At 36.4% G+C, this 16,643-nt stretch overlaps 1 protein-coding gene and 1 long non-coding RNA gene across 2 annotated transcripts; one reads left to right on the plus strand and one right to left on the minus strand.

Moving 5' to 3' along the window:
- Positions 1-1,495: 1,495 nt before the first annotated feature.
- LOC130469051 (uncharacterized) lies at positions 1,496-4,249 on the minus strand. Its single transcript, XR_008929430.1, has 5 exons — positions 3,791-4,249; positions 3,639-3,705; positions 3,434-3,541; positions 2,809-2,873; positions 1,496-1,853 (listed from the first exon to the last, which is right to left on the minus strand). It is a non-coding gene; the product is annotated as an uncharacterized lncRNA (long non-coding RNA).
- Positions 4,250-7,456: 3,207 nt separating this feature from the next.
- Positions 7,457-14,751, plus strand: LOC110802080 (protein DETOXIFICATION 45, chloroplastic-like). The gene is made up of 9 exons (XM_056839157.1): positions 7,457-7,584; positions 10,187-10,329; positions 10,428-10,556; positions 10,651-10,790; positions 10,977-11,112; positions 11,272-11,368; positions 11,449-11,549; positions 11,755-11,918; positions 14,518-14,751. The coding sequence occupies exons 1-9, from the start codon at positions 7,457-7,459 to the stop codon at positions 14,614-14,616; spliced, it is 1,137 nt and encodes a 378-aa protein (XP_056695135.1). The 3' UTR covers positions 14,617-14,751.
- Positions 14,752-16,643: the final 1,892 nt, after the last annotated feature.

The following is a 16,643-nucleotide window of genomic DNA, read 5'->3' on the forward strand; positions in this document are numbered from 1 at the left end:
TCATGCAAAACATTCAACTGAGAGACAAGGAATAACTTCAATCATCACGAATAATAAGTTAGAATAAAAGAAGAAAACATTCCATTTGCGTGCCCGTAAAACTCTGATCTTTTAGATAGTCAATAATCTAGCTTTTATTCCTCAGAAGAATGTCAATAACAATCCTAAATATTAACACACACCTGTTCTCAAAATGACGTAAAAAGGTTCTACGATATAACATAAACTATGGTTGGGCGGATTGTCCAACATTTTTCTCACACACAACTAAATATGTAAGCAAAGCTAAAGGGAAACGTCATCAGACTTGTCCTTTGATTCGCTATAACCTTCTAGGGTGAATAACTCATATTTAAGTTCATCATCGTCATCCATATCAAAATAATAAGCTTCTTTTCTTGGCCTAGAGGATCTTCGTAGACCTTGAAGTTGATGATTAGCTTCCTCAGGCTCAGGCTCAGGTTCAGGTTCATGTTCGGGCTCAAACTCAAACTCAGGTTCAACCTCCAATTCATGTTCGAATTCAAACTCAAATTCTTGTTCGAACTCAAACCCAAATTCATGCTCAAACTCAGGCTCCGAATCGCTTTCAGGTCTCAAAACAGCTTGATAAATATCGACTCTAGTTTGCCCTCTAGCACGATCAAATTCACGAAGGGCTTCATCATCACTATCAGGTTCTCCTGCTCTTAAAACTCGACGCAAAACAAGTTCATGGCTGGTGTAACTGTTAATGTCAGACTCGTAATCCATTTCATTTTCATCATCGCTTAGAACAATAGGGTTAGAATTGCTCCCTATTCTATTTCCTTGTATGCCAGACATGATTAGTGATCTATAACAATTAAACATAGTTTCTATGTTAGTAATTAGTACTCTCACTTACCGTATGATCCCACAATACACAATAAGTAAGAATATATATATCAATCGCAATGCATAGGGAAGACACGACAGTTAGCAGGTAGAGAAATTACAATCATGTTGACATAATGCATGCACAATGCTTCTATTCTATATGCCTTTTCCTATACTACCCAACTCTCAAAATAATCATAGTATATGAAACATTGAAGCATAAAAGGATAAACAAGAATGATTTATAAGGATTAGATTGATTAAAAGAATAATTATTAAACGATAAATAATTAAATAAATTTTTTTTTTTTTTTTTTTTTTTTTTTTTTTTTTTTTTTTTTTTTTTTTTTTACGGTACTGTAGCAGCAGCAGCAGTAAAATTTTTTTTTTTTTTTTTTTTTTTTTTTTTTTTTTTGAAATATTAATTTAAATTTCAAAAGAATCGAAATACATTTATTCGCATAAAAACGTATTTCAAAGCACGATTCAAGAGTCAATATTAAAATAAATTCAAACATTTCTAGCTAATAACTTTAAATTTATTCACTAGTGTGAAATTACTTTTACATAACTAATTAGTTGGTTAGGCGCCTAAGATATAAAAGGTAGACACGAAATGTCAGTAAAACCTTTAGCTCAAAAATACCACTTTGTAACACCCCGACAATTCCCATTTTCTAAAATAACCTCTTTTTAAATATAACTGTAGGGAATTATCAAAGTATTATCGCCCGTGTAAAAACGTACGGCTTATTCAGAATTTTGCAGCGGAAAACATAAAACTAACTTTTGGGTTCATAATTAATCTATTACATATTAGGTCCAAAACAATTAACTGAAATAAGGAAATACGAATAGTACGACAAGTTTCAAATTCAAGTTAACAAATTGAATCACTTAATTAAACAAATAGAACTACAAGCTCTCTAATCCCGATCCCAATGATGCATCATCTTCAAACCTGTAGATGGGCAATGCTTATTGATCCTTAGAGACTGCTCACCAGAAATGGGTCATCACAGGATCAATAAGGCATAGCCATGATCAACACACACAAACAAGCACGTAATCAGCAAAGCTGAGTACTACATACTAAAGCAATAAAAATCCTAACATGATACTATTAAACATAATTAAGGGCAAACAAAGCATGATAATCTAACGACCATACCTAACTAGACTAAGCTAGACTGGACTAGACTTTTTATAACAATTGCATTATTTTAATTTAAATAGGCAATGGACCGAGTTTTCTAGCTAGGCGAGGTACGGGCGCGACTCCGTAACCTCGGTGACCTGCGATATCGAGGAACGTTTGACTGAAAATAGGACGCGGTGATCAATCCGGTCCGAATGAAAGGCCATGGGCTACCACCATGAACCCCAACTCCTGTTTGTCCGTCACTTTAGACGTGCACAGTCTAAAGCTATTGCTACTCAGTTTCACTTTACATGATTTACAAATTGACACCCTGTTATGACTCAACAATCACATAAGGCATGCAACTCACATTTATTTATAACTGTTTTTATCTTGGAATTGAGTAAGTGATCACAAAGGCATCTAACAAGACTCATTCCAATTAACTCCAATCTTTTCTTTAATACTAATTAACCCCTGAATATGGGTATAAGGTTTCAACTTACTAAATGAGGTCCTCCGCCCTCATAAAGTAGTGAAAAGCTAAAAAGGGAACAACAATTAACTGATCTGAATTATATACTAAACAATCTAGCGTTCCCAATCAAACATGTTTGCATCAATCTTCCATACTAACATGTTAAAATCCTCAAAATGCAATAAAGGTTTAATATGTTCATCCAACAGTATCAAACATGCAGTTTCAACCCGACTAAGTTCATCAACAACATTAACATAACCAGGTTCATCAATAATACACATGGTTTCAACAATTAGCACACATTCCAAGCACACAGGTATGTACGTACCTTGTGTAAACAAACTGATAGGCCACTTTAACACTTTCAAAAGTCGCCTAAAGAGAATTCTCCGCCTAAAACAACCAATAAATAATCTCAATCAATTTCTGATCATTGACAACCATAATAAAGCATTCTAATTGCATCCTAAGCATATTTAGAACTTTCCCCAATATCAAAACTTAAACATTTGATTTCCTAGAATCATAATTGTTGAATTAGTTATTGAAATTCGTTGAAAACTTTTGCAAACATCGTACTTTAAATTTTCCGCACTATAGATTCATTTAAAAGCTTCACCATGGTCAATCTACGTCCCTAGTACATTGAAACAACAAATTTAATAATCCATACTCGACCTACCATGATTTACAATCATAAAAACCTTGAATTTCATACTTTAATCAATCAAAAAACTAATATTTCAATGCATTTATATAATCTGAAAATAAAATAATATTGTTTAAATTATAATATACGAATCTGAAAATTAATAATTCAATTACGCACGTGTAAAAATCTGAAATTTGCAAATTAAACCATGAGACTTATAATCTAAATTCAAGAATCATAATTTAAGCTAAAAATATATATAATTAAGACATTCAATTAGTCTAGGGTTTAAGGGTTTAACCGAATAAGGGAAGGGGGAGAACTGCCGGCGACGAGGAAGGCTGGGCGGCACGCGGCGGTGCGGCGAGGAAGGCTGGGCGGCACGCGGCGGTGCGGCGAGGTGGTGTTGCTGGCAAAACAATCAAGGCATGGTTTGAGAGCCATGAAAAGGAAACGAAAGAAAGGAAAACACGACGGGAGAACGGAAATAAGGAGGAGGAATCTACCGTGCAAGGGTGGACGACGAGGACGGCGGTTATTGCCGAACCACGAGCGCTCAGCGTGGTGGTGGTGCTGTGCGAGAACAAGAACCGGTTGAGGAGGAGATCAAGAAAACGAACAAGAGAAAGAGAACGACAAGAGAGAAGGTGGGCGTTACCAGTGGCGACGGGATGCCGGTGACGTGCTGGTGGGTCCGGCGGCGTGAGCAGCGGCAGCAAGGAGGAGGGTGTTGAGGGTTTGGTGCTTGTTACGTGAACAGTGAAGGAGCAAGAGGAGGTTTTTTTTTTTTTTTTTGTGTTTCTTTGGGTTCACGTGCATTAGGAAAGGGGAGGGAGTATTTTTATTGGTTTGGGCTTTTACCCAATTGGGCTAGGAGTAGGGTTTAGGTTATTGAATCCGAAATGGTTAGGGTTGCTTGCTAATTTCAATCGAACGTGATTTCGAAATTCGAATTCGTTTTAACGTAAAATTCAAAAATACATTTTGATTTCATAAATCATTAAAATTATTCAAAATGAAATAAAATAATTATATTTTAATTACACATTCATTTCTGAAATCCGTAAATTATATTTAAATGTATTAATATACGTTAAAATATATAAACAAAATATATAAAATTACGGGGGATTACAGATGTGTTGAGATCGTGTCGTCATCAAAATATATGCCGATACCGTGTCGTCATCGAAGTACGGGTCAATGGAAGCATGTGTACGTTGACAGAAGATGTGACAAGATAGTTTCGTCATCAAAGTACGAGTCAATGTTGGAGCGCGCGTCGATAGAGGTGCGTCGAGATTGTGTCGTCATTAAAGTAAGGCTCGACATCAGAGTGTGGAGTGACATTGAACAATCCAGACATGAAGAGTTCGCGAAGTGGTGTCATATCTATGAAGGCTGACTAGATTGTCTTCATGAAGACGTCAATCCTTGACGAGACAGAAAAAGGGTAATGGATCCCCTTACTATCAAATTAACTTAACTAACTGTTTTGCTTGGTTCCATTGAATTTGTGGTAGGTGACATTCATGACATCATCATCCACAAAGTGAGGGACATATCAGAAATGAAGGACAACTTGGAAAACACCAATTCAAGTCACGAGACGTTGACGCTTGGAGATTCTTAACATATAATGATGCTACTCGACGGATAATAGAGTTAGCCTCCACTCATAGTCATGTTATTTTAACAACTCATCTTAGTGTTGTTGTGAACAGGTTCACCTTTTCAAATGACCAAGAAAACGAGATATGCAAAAGACCATGTGGTCATTCTTTATCGTCACATATCCCAAACCAATGATATCGTCAGAAGGGTTAATGTTGCAATACCCAAAAGTCGTCCCCTGATGCCAACTCCATGTCGAGGTAGTGATTGCTCAACATCAACTAGTGTCGTCTCTGCAAAAGAAAGTTCGGAAAGATGATCCCGGCGATGTGTTTCACTAAACAACGACATGAAGACGCCAAGGACCATGAAAACGACACAACCAGAATGTCAAGGACATAAGGGGAAATTCATTATAGCATTACAAATACCCGACATCAGATATTGGCATACGACATCATATCTGTGGCTAACTCCAACTCAAATACTTTCTTGAAGTTTCCTGTAACACTCTGACAATTCCCTTTTCTAAAATAACATTTTATAAATATAACTATAGAGAATTATCAAAGTATTATCGCCCGTGTAAAAACGTAACGGCTTATTCAGAATTTTGCAGCGGAAAACAGAAAACTAACTTTTAGTTTTATAAATAATCGATTACATAATAAGTCCAAAAACCAATTAACGGAAATAAGGAAATACGAATAGTACGACAATTTCAAATCCAAATTAACAAAGCAAATATAACTACAAGCTCTCTAATCCCGATCCCAATGATGCATCATCTTCAAACCTGTAGATGGGCAACGCTTATTGATCCTTAGAGACTGCTCACCAAAGATGGGTCATCATAGGATCAATAAGGCATAGCCATGATCAACACACACAAACAAGCACGTAATCAGCAAAGCTGAGTACTACATACTAAAACAATAATAATCCTAACATGATACTATTAAACGAACAACCCTAACATGATACTAATGAACATAAATAAGGGCAGACAAGACATGATAATTTGACGACCACACTTAACTAGACTAGGCTAGACTAAACTGGTCTAGACTTTTATAACAATAATATTATTTTAATTGAAATAGGCAATGGACCGAGTTTTCTAGCTAGAGGCTTCACTAAGGAAGACGAGGTACGGGTGCGACTCCGTAACCTCAGTGACCTGCGATATCGAGGAACGTTTGAATAAAAATAGGACACGGTGATCAATCCGGTCCGAGATAAAGGCCATGGGCTACCACCATGAACCCCAACTCCTGTTTGTCCGTCATTTTAGACGTGCACAGTCTAAAGCTATTGCTACTCAGTTTCACTTTACATGATTTACAAATTGAAACCTTGTTATGACTCAACAATCACATAAGGCATACAATCCACATTTATTCACAACTGTTTTTATCTTGGAATTAAGTAAGTGATCACAAAGGTATCAAACAAGACTCATTCCAATTAAATCCAACCTTTTCTTTAATACTGATCAACCCCTCTATATGGGTATAAGGTTTCAACTTACTAAACAAGGTCCACGACCCTCATAAAGTAGTGAAAAACTAAAAGGGAACAATGAACAATCGATCTGAATCAATATATATAAAATAATCTAGTGTTCCCAATCAAACATGTTTGCATCAATCATCTACTAACATGTTATAATCCTTGTAACGAAATACATATATTTAACATGTTCATCAAACAATATTAAACATGAAATTCCGACATAATCAGGTTCATCAATAAATTTCAACTTGGTTTCAACAGATAACACACATTCCAAGCACACAGGTATGTACGTACCTTGTGTAAACAAACTGCAAGACCACTTTAATAATTCAAAAGTCGCCTACAGAGAATTCTCCGCCTAAAAACAACCAATAAGGATTCCCAATCAACTTCTAATCGTTCACAGCTATAATAACACATTCTAACTACATCCCAAACGCATTTAGAACTTTTCTCCAATAAAAAAACTTGAATATTTGATTTCCTAGCATAATAATTATTGAATCAATGATTGAAATTCGTTGAAAACTCTTCGCAAACATCATACTTTAAATTTTCAGCAATATGAAATTGTTTAAAGCTTTCCCAAAACCAAATTATCATGCTTAGAACATAAAAATAATAATTTTAATAATTCACAACCATTATATCATGATTTTAAAACTATTAAAACCTTAAAATTTCATGTTTTAATAATTAAAATCCTTATTTTAATTCAATTATATAAATCTGAAAATTAATGATTTAATTTTGCCAAACATGAAATCTGGAATTCATAATTGGATAATAAAAACTAAACATTTAATTTAATAGAACATAAATTACATAATTAAAACATAATTTAAAACATTTAATTAACTTAGGGTTTAAGAAATTAACCAAATAAAGGTTTAAGGAGATGCTGGCCGGCGGCAAGGGAGGCGCGACAGCGAGCGGTGGTTCTGGTGGTTGATGCGACGTGGCTGGGCGTGCGGTGGCTGTGCGACAGCATGAAAGAAAATGAGGAGAAGAGCAAGAAATAACAACCAAGAAAGGAGGACGAAAAATAAAAAGGAGGGAGGAGAAGATTACCGGCGACGGAGGGGCGGCTGCGTGGCGGTGGCGACGAAGGGTGTTTGCTGCGCGAATCAGAAATGAAAGAGAAAAGCAAGAACGAATATTGTGAGCAAGGGAAGCAAAACAACAAGAATCAATGGAAGAGAAAGAAAGGATGAAGGAGAAGGAAAACGAAAAAGAAGGAGAGCAAGGTTTATCGGCGGCGACTGGTTGTCCGACGGCTGGGCAAGTCGGCAGTGAGGAGAGCAGGAGGAGGACGGCAACGTGAGGGAGAAGGAGTTCTTGAGGGTTCTTGTTCCTTGTTACGTGAATAGTGAAGGGGGTTTGCTTGGGTTCTTTTTGTTTCACGTGTGAAATAGAAAAGAAGAGGGGGATTTGTTTTGGGATTATTGTTTGGGCTTTGCAAAATGGGCTAGAATTAGATTTTAGTTTTAGGATTCAAATCCAAAACCGAATAGGATCGTTTTCTTAATTCAATAAGTTTTCGTAATTCGATTTCTTTTCAACGTAAAATTCTAAAATTACTTTTGATTTCATAAATCTTTAAAAATATTAAAAATGTAATAAATAAATATACGTTAATTATATATTTATTTCTAAAATCCGTCAATTCTTATTTAAATATAATAATCTATACGTTAAAATATATAAATAATGTTTATAAATTTACGGGGGATTACATTTCCACAGGGGGACAAGACAATATAATGTAAAGATGAAAACACAAACATCAGAGACTCAACCATATTCAATGATGTCATCAACATGATGAACACTCGGCTCACAACACTATTGATGACGTCCGGCGACACTGTTGATGACGTCTGACAACATTGCCGATGACGTCCGACAACATTTTCAATGATGATCGACGATACTGTCAACGAAGACAACACCAGCTTGGATTACATCAAGAAAATTGTCAAGATCAACAAAACTAAGCAACAATTAGTCTACTACGCCAGTAAGTCGTTACTTAGCGCAGAAACAAGGTACTCACATCTCAAAAAACTTGTATTTTCATTGGTTGTAGCATCTACTAAGTTACTCCCTTACTTTGAATGTCATCCTATTATTGTGCGAACTAACTATCCCATGAAGTCAATCATGAGGAAGCCCGAGTTGTCTGGCAGGATGTCTAAGTGGACTATCCAGCTAGGATGCTACGGCATCAGGTAGGAATCACGAACGGCAATCAAATCCCAAGCTCTTGCAGATTTTGTGGCTAACTTCAGCCCAAGTATACAACAAGAAGTTGATTAAGAGGTCGACATGCTGTCAGACGACACTATCCCACCAATATGGACATTGTTCACTAATGGATCCTCCAATATACGGGGGACGGGGCTAGGACTTGTGCTAGAGTCTCCACAACGGGACATGATAGTACAATCTATCTGCTACAAGTTTAAAGCTACCAACAACAAAGCGGAGTATGCGGCTCTGATCTTAGAATTGATGCTAGCGCACGACATTCACATTTGACGACTCGAGGTATGCTGTGAATCATTACTGATTATTAGTCAAATTTACGGTTCTTATGCAGCGAAGGATTCCAAGATGAAAGCTCACCGCGAGATAGCCAAAACACTTGTCAAAAAGTTTGACCTATGCAACCTCCAGCAAATCCCAAGAGACCAAAACAGCCAAGCCGACGCACTAGCAAACCTAAGATCCAACATCAACCCAACCAAACTATCAACAATTCCTATTGTCCATCTCATGTACCTAACCATCACAAGAGAGACCTTCCCAATCAATGAAAAACCTTCCACAAGTCAATCGCCAACTCCCACATCTTGGCGAGACCCGTATATGCACTTGCTTAAACACCACACCATCCCACCAGATGTGACCCATGAAAAAACCTTTCGAATAAAAGCCTCGACAACCCCTGTTGCAACCCCCTTGTTGCAGCGTACATGTAATAATACGCTTCAACAACCAGTAGGTCAACGCGGGTCAAACTTTATAAAGGGTTGTTGCAGCGTACAAATTAATTGCCCGCAGCAAGAGAGTTTTTTGCAGCGTACAAAGTAAAAGCCCCCTGCAATAGCCCATTTATTTTGCAGCGTACAGATAAAAGCCCGCTGCAATAAAAAAATTTCGCTGCAAAGCTAATTAAGAAAAACATTTCGGATCTCAAACCTAAGGACGCTCATACTCCCTCTTCTTCCCTCAGCTTTCCCTGCGTACTCTCTCACCTCCTCATTCTTCTTCTTCTTCATCTGCTCTCTTTCTCTCTCCTAAATCCCTTCTTTTTCCGCCATATTCCCCCAATTATGAGGTCCTTTTCGTGAATTCTCCCCCGTTTTCTCGCCGCGGTTTCTTCCCCAGGTAACTCCCATTTCGACGCTTTTTTCTGAATCCCCCCTTTTTTGTTCTAAGTTTTCTCTAATTCGTGGTTTTTTTTGGGTTTTTTGCAAGTAATTGTTGAAATTGGGTGACAATTCGTCTTGGTTTTTGTGAAAATTTGCTCGACTCTTTCTCTCCAAGCATCTGGCCTTCGACCTCAGCCTTCGAACTCAGCCGCCTTCGAAATTGAGGAGGTATAGTTTTCTAACTTTTTGTATTTGTTTTTCCCTAATTTCGTATTTTTAGGGTTTGCTTTCAGTCAATTCTTGATTTTTCCCCTAATTTCGTATTTTTAGGGTTTGATAATATAAATTATTCTTATTCTTATTTTTTGTGTTACTTGATCTTTTGGTGATACCACATTACAACTATTTGAGCCACGCATCTCAAAAATATACGTTGGTAAAAATACTTCTCTGCGATAATGATTATGTTGAAACTACTGTTGATTTGAATCTTTAAGTTTTAAGCATGTCCCTTTTATGTTAGTTTATTTTTAATGATTTCGCAGTGAGTCTGTACTTCAGCCCCTCAACCAGTTGCCTCCTCCAAATGTCAAACGGGAGCTTATAATGCTTTCTTTACCGGCAATAGCTAGCCAGACCATTGATCCTATGGCTCAGCTGATGGAGACAGCTTATATTGGCAGTTTAGGTTGAAATCTTATTCTTTATTTTGAATTTAAAAAAAACTTTGTTTTCTCTTATTTTGTGCGTGTCAATGATCTCACTTTGTTTTCATTATGTGTGCAGGTCCTGTACAGCTGGCATCCGCTGGTGTTTCTATGTCTATCTTTAATATCATTTCAAAGCTATTCAACATACCACTTCTTAGTGTTGCTACTTCTTTCGTAGCTGAAGATTTAGCAAAGTCTTCTTCAGGTAAAATATTCTGAATGTTGTCATTCTAGTCATAATCTTTGCCATTGAACTATTGTATTACTTGATTATCATGTATTTTGTTTGCACCTTCTAGATGGCGATGAAAAAAATGAAAGAAAACAGTTATCATCAGTTTCGACAGCGTTATTTCTCGCTCTAGGCATTGGCATCATTGAGGCGCTAGCTTTACTTTTGGGAGCTGGATCATTCCTCAGGTTAATGGGTGTCTCAGCAGTAAGTTCTAAATAGTTAAATGGTTATTGAGATTTTGTTTCCATGACGAATTCAGTAGTGAAACTCGTGAAGTTGACCAACGAGCCCTTTGTTATCCCTGCTGGTCATGATCAAATTTATTCTTAGTACATTGATTACGTATTGCATACTGGCGTTATTTAATGTTCAACTGCAATTGCCTTGCAGGATTCTCCTATGCGAGTACAAGCAGAGAAGTTTCTGTCGCTTAGAGCTCTTGGTGCCCCCGCTGTTGTACTTTCTCTGGCTCTTCAGGGTGTGCTGAGGGGATTTAAGGACACAAAAACCCCTGTATTCTGTCTAGGCATGTTTTCAAGCCTCAGCATTGCATTTGTACTTTTTTTTTATCCCCTGGTTACTCTATTTTAATCGTTATAATTTATTTCTGTTTATTTTTAGTCTCTATTTCTTAATTTCCTTCTTTTTGACTTTTTATGTCTGTACATTGATGATCTGCATGCAGGTGTTGCCAATCTTGCAGCTGTTTTTCTGTTCCCGCTTTTCATAAATTATTTTCAGATGGGTGTCACTGGAGCAGCCACTGCCACTGTTGTGTCTCAGTATGCACTTTCTTCCTGAAGTCTGTTAGTCGGCTTTCTTTTAACTATATTGGTAATCATGCTGCTTGTTTGTGCTCCAGATACATAGGTAGCTTCTTGATGATTTGGTTTCTTAGCAAGAGAGTAATATTATTACCTCCAAAATTTGGAGATCTGAAGTTTGGGGTCTATTTAAAATCTGGTGAGTGTCAGAGAAATGTTTATGGTTATTTTCTGTTTTTGATTCTTTATCTAACACATTGATTTTAATAACCTTCTACTTAATAATCACCATTACAAACTTCTTAAATTAGTCTGCTTAAGTGGCCATTGTTTGTACCTACTTAAAGTGTTACTCGTACATGTTTGGATTGCCGTCTGTTTCCTTATGTTTACCTTTTTTCCAGGTGGATTTCTGATTGGAAGAACTGTGGCTGTTTTGATAACTATGACGATTGGGACCTCGATGGCTGCTCATCAAGGTCCTCTAGCTATGGCTGCTCATCAAATCTGTATGCAAGTGTGGTTGGCTGTCTCTCTTTTAACTGATGGATTGGCCGCATCTGGTCAGGTATGAGCTTTCATCTAACTAGGAGGTTCGATATCCAGGCTATAGGTTTTTCAGGCATCTAGACTACCTCTATTCTACAGTGCTTGTCCATTATGATTTATGATTATCACAAAAGTTGAAGATTGTGAATAATGTGTGGGTTTTAACCAAATAGGAAAAGCTTCTTGGATTAATAAGCATTTGTTGTTGTCCAAAGATCCTGATTTGTGAACAATAAACCAAATAGGAAAAGCTACATATTTTCTCAGAGTATTACACTTATTACATGTTTAATATGAATAGTTTTAACTTTCTAACACTCATTCCAATCTACTTATGCAAATTTAAGGCTTGTTTGGTCGTTATAGGTCATATTAGGCTAAAATGAGGCTTTTTTGCTCCCAAATATGAAATAAAGAACCTTAGGACTCATTTTAAACATTTTAAATGTTTTATATGATTAGTTTTAACTTTACAAGACTTAATCCAATCTATTTATGCACATTCATGACTTCTTTGGCCGTTATAGGTCATATTTAGGCTAAAATGACATTTTCGCTCCCAACTTTGATCTAACGAACTTAAAAACTAATTTCAAACTTATTACATGATTCACATGATTATTTTTAACTTTCTAGGACTCATTCCAATCCATTTATGCACATTTAAGGCTCATTGTGTCGTTATAGGTCATATTTAGGCTAAAATGACATTTTCGCTCCCAACTTTGAACTTAAGAACCTAATGACTCATTTTAAACTTATTATATGATAAATATGCTTAGTTTTAAGTTTCTAAGACTTATTCTAATCTATTTATGCACATTTAATGCTTGTTTTATCGTTATAGGTCATATTTAGGATAAAATAAGGCATTTTCGATCCCAACTTTAAAATAAAGAACCTAAGGACTTATTTTAAACTTATTACATGATTAATATGCTTAGTTTTAAGTTTCTAAGACTTAATCTAACTACTTATACACATTTAAGGCTTGTTTGGTCGTTATAGGACATATTTAGGCTAAAATGACATTTTCGCTCCCAACTATGAACCAAAGAACCTAAGGACTCATTTTAAACTTACTAAATGTTTTATATGCTTATTTTTAACTTTCTAGGACTCATTCCAATCCATTTATGCACATTTAAGGCTCATTGTGTCGTTATAGGTCATATTTAGGCTAAAATGACATTTTCGCTCCCAACTATGAACCAAAGAACCTAAGGACTCATTTTAAACTTACTAAATGTTTTATATGCTTATTTTTAACTTTCTAGGACTCATTCCAATCCATTTATGCACATTTAAGGCTCATTGTGTCGTTATAGGTCATATTTAGGCTAAAATGACATTTTCGCTCCCAACTTTGAACTTAAGAACCTAATGACTCATTTTAAACTTATTATATGATAAATATGCTTAGTTTTAAGTTTCTAAGACTTATTCTAATCTACTTATACCCATTTAATGCTTGTTTGATAGTTATAGGTCATATTTAGGCTAAAATGAGGCATTTTCGCTCCTAACTTTAAAATAAAGAACCTAAGCACTCATTTTAAACTTAATACATGTTTAATATGCATAATTTTAACTTTATAAGACTCGTTCCAATCTATTTATGCACCTTTAAGGCTCATTAGGTCGTTGTAGGTCATATTTAGGCTAAAATGACATTTTCTCTCCCAACTATGAACTAAAGAACCTAAGGACTCATTTTAAACCTACTAAATGTTTTATATTCTAGTTTTAACTTTCTAGGACTTATTCCAATCCATTTATGCACATTTAAGGCTCATTGTGTCGTTATAGGTCATATTTAGGCTAAAATGACATTTTCGCTCCCAACTTTGAACTTAAGAACCTAATGACTCATTTTAAACTTATTATATGTGAAATATGCTTAGTTTAAGTTTCTAAGACTTATTCTAATCTGTTTATGCACATTTAATGCTTGTTTGATAGTTATAGGTCATATTTAGGCTAAAATGAGGCATTTTCGCTCCTAACTTTAAAATAAAGAACCTAAGCACGCATTTTAAACTTAATACATGTTTAATATGCATAATTTTAACTTTATAAGACTCGTTCCAATCCATTTATGCATATTTAAGGCTCATTGTGTCGTTTTAGGTCATATTTAGGCTAAAATGACATTTTCGCTCCCAACTTTGAACTTAAGAACCTAAGGACTCATTTTTTAAATTATTATATGATTAATAAGCTTAGTTTTGAGTTTCTAGGACTTATTCTAATCTACTTATACCCATTTAATGCTTGTTTGATCGTTATAGGTCATATCTAGGCTAAAATAAGGCATTTTCGCTCCCAACTTTAAAATAAAGAACCTAAGGACTCATTTAAAACTTATTACATGTTTAATATGCATAATTTTAACGATCTAAGACTCGTTCCAATCTATTTATGCACCTATAGGCTCATTGGGTCGTTATAGGTCATATTTAGGCTAAAATGACATTTTCGCTCCCAACTTTGAACTAAAGAACCTAAGGACTCATTTTAGACTATTAGGACATTGTCATTAGTTTCTTGAATGTTAAAATGTGATATTTAATTTGTATTTAATCTAATGTTTAATTTAAATTTCTGTTTTTGTAAAGGTCTACACTCCGAGGATTGCGCCTTATGCGAGGAATTTGATGTGGTTCGTGAGCAATGGGCTAAGTTTTTTACCAACAAGTATTTATTATTGGCTTTAGCGCGCTTGATCGAGTTGGTTTAGTTGTTATAGAATAAATTTTATATTAAAATGTATGTTTATGTTGAAATTGGAACATATATTTAAATGTAATATGTGCACTTTGGTTTTGGGATATATAGTATACAAAACTCCAGTTGTTGTTTTTATATTTGTTATACAGGTTGCGTTATTCTATTATTGTTTTGACAGGTTTCTATATTTGGTGCAAGGCACTCTAGGTATCCCTAAACAAAATTAGAATTTTCCTGCCAAAAGTGCTTTTTTGCAGCGTACATATATGTTGTACGCTGCAACAAGGGAAAAAAAATTCACAAAAATTCAGACTTGTTGCAGCGTACAAATAAATGTACGCTGCAAAAAATTGAGTAATTCAGACTTGTTGCAGCGTACAAATAATGTACGCTGCAAAAAGTTGAGTCTTTTGCAGCGTACATATATATGTACGCTGCAACAAGTCCAAAATTTTGCCAATTTTTTGGCACTTGTTGCAGCGTACATCTAAAAGCCCGCTGCAACAAATCACTTTTTGCAGCGAACATTGTACGCTGCAACAAGTTCAGACTTGTTGCAGGCCCCCCAGTTGCAGCATACGATGTACGCCGCAACAGGGGTCTAAAAGCCCGCTGCAATAAGGGTTTTTTCTACTAGTGAGCTCCAGATTCATCTTGATCCATGACGTCTTTTTTTGAAAGCCAGTAGCAGGCCCTTACCTCAGATTCCTCGACCACGACGAGATAGAGAAGACACTCAGGAACATCCACAATGGTGAATGCAGTAATCATGCGGGAGGACGCAACCTAGCCACAACAAGTACAACATCACTTTGCATACATCAACTCCAAGATACCCACAGGCCAACGGCCGAGCTAAGTCGAGCAACAAGATCACCATCAATAACCTCCAAAAGCGGCTAGACGACGCTAAAGGAAAATGGCAGAAGAACTCCCCATGATACTCTGGTCCGACAAGACGACACTCAAAATAACAACCAACCACACTCCCTTTTCATTATTGTTCGGATGTGAAGCCGCGATCCCACCTGAAGTCGAGATCCCAACAACACGGTATGGACTCATGAAGGACGACATGAACAACTCAGAGTTAGCTCACGACATCGACACAGTCGATGAACTCAGGGAAGCTGCCAAAGTCAGGATGACATCTTACCCACAAAGTGTCGCGGGAAGTTACAATAAGAATGTGCAAGCCAAAGTTTTCCAGCAAGGCTACTGGGTGTTACGGATAGTCCTCCCCAACACCAAAGATCCGCGACATGGCAAGTTGGCTCTAACATGGGAAATCCCTTATCGTATTGAAAGGCGAACAAGTTATGGTGCATACGACCTGGCAGACAGAGATGGAAAACCAATAACGAGAAGTTGGAACGCGACACACTTAAAGTTGTATCATTACTACTCCCTAACTCATTATGCACATTTATGTTTTCTTTTTCGCAAACACCCCACATGCAGAGACGAACAGGTTATTGTTGCTGGAATCAAACCGACGACTCCGAGACGGGGGACAACACGAACCCGTCGCAATCACTACGCAGAGGATAACACACACGTTAGACGATTTCCAAACCAAACGCACGGTCTTGACGACCCAACATGGAATAACTTCAAGGCGTATAAAAATATTACACAAATCCTAACAACATGATCTCGTCAACACATCCCGACTTTGTCAAGTACCCTCTAAACTTATCTCTTGTCAAATTTTGATTTATCCCAAGTAATCTCGTATTGACTTAAGCATCGGAGGGTCGTTGGCTAACCCAACGACCAATCGTCATGCTTTGTTCTATTGACAGCACAACATTATCTTGGTAGATAAGGAATTTGATGCAAGTTAACAAGACGAGTGCAGTACTCAAAGGTGGGGATGACCAAAAGAACAAATGTTGGCAAACACAAAATGCCTGGAATATTTTCTTACCACTTTGTTTCGACGTCTTACCATTTACAAAGTTACACTTACAATTACGAAGTTACACTTACAGTTACAGCGTTACAATTTACA

The sequence above is a fragment of the Spinacia oleracea genome, chromosome 3 (genome assembly GCF_020520425.1).
Source record: "Spinacia oleracea cultivar Varoflay chromosome 3, BTI_SOV_V1, whole genome shotgun sequence".
NCBI classification, from domain to species: domain Eukaryota; kingdom Viridiplantae; phylum Streptophyta; class Magnoliopsida; order Caryophyllales; family Amaranthaceae; genus Spinacia; species Spinacia oleracea.

Bases quoted from the DNA above. Each gene is read 5' to 3' on its own strand.
- LOC110802080 (XM_056839157.1), top strand. From the start codon at position 7,457: ATGGAAGAGAAAGAAAGGATGAAGGAGAAGGAAAACGAAAAAGAAGGA. The intron at 10,330-10,427 runs GTTGAAATCTTA...TTATGTGTGCAG, and splicing joins AGCTTATATTGGCAGTTTAG to GTCCTGTACAGCTGGCATCC. The intron at 11,550-11,754 runs GTGAGTGTCAGA...CCTTTTTTCCAG, and splicing joins TGGGGTCTATTTAAAATCTG to GTGGATTTCTGATTGGAAGA.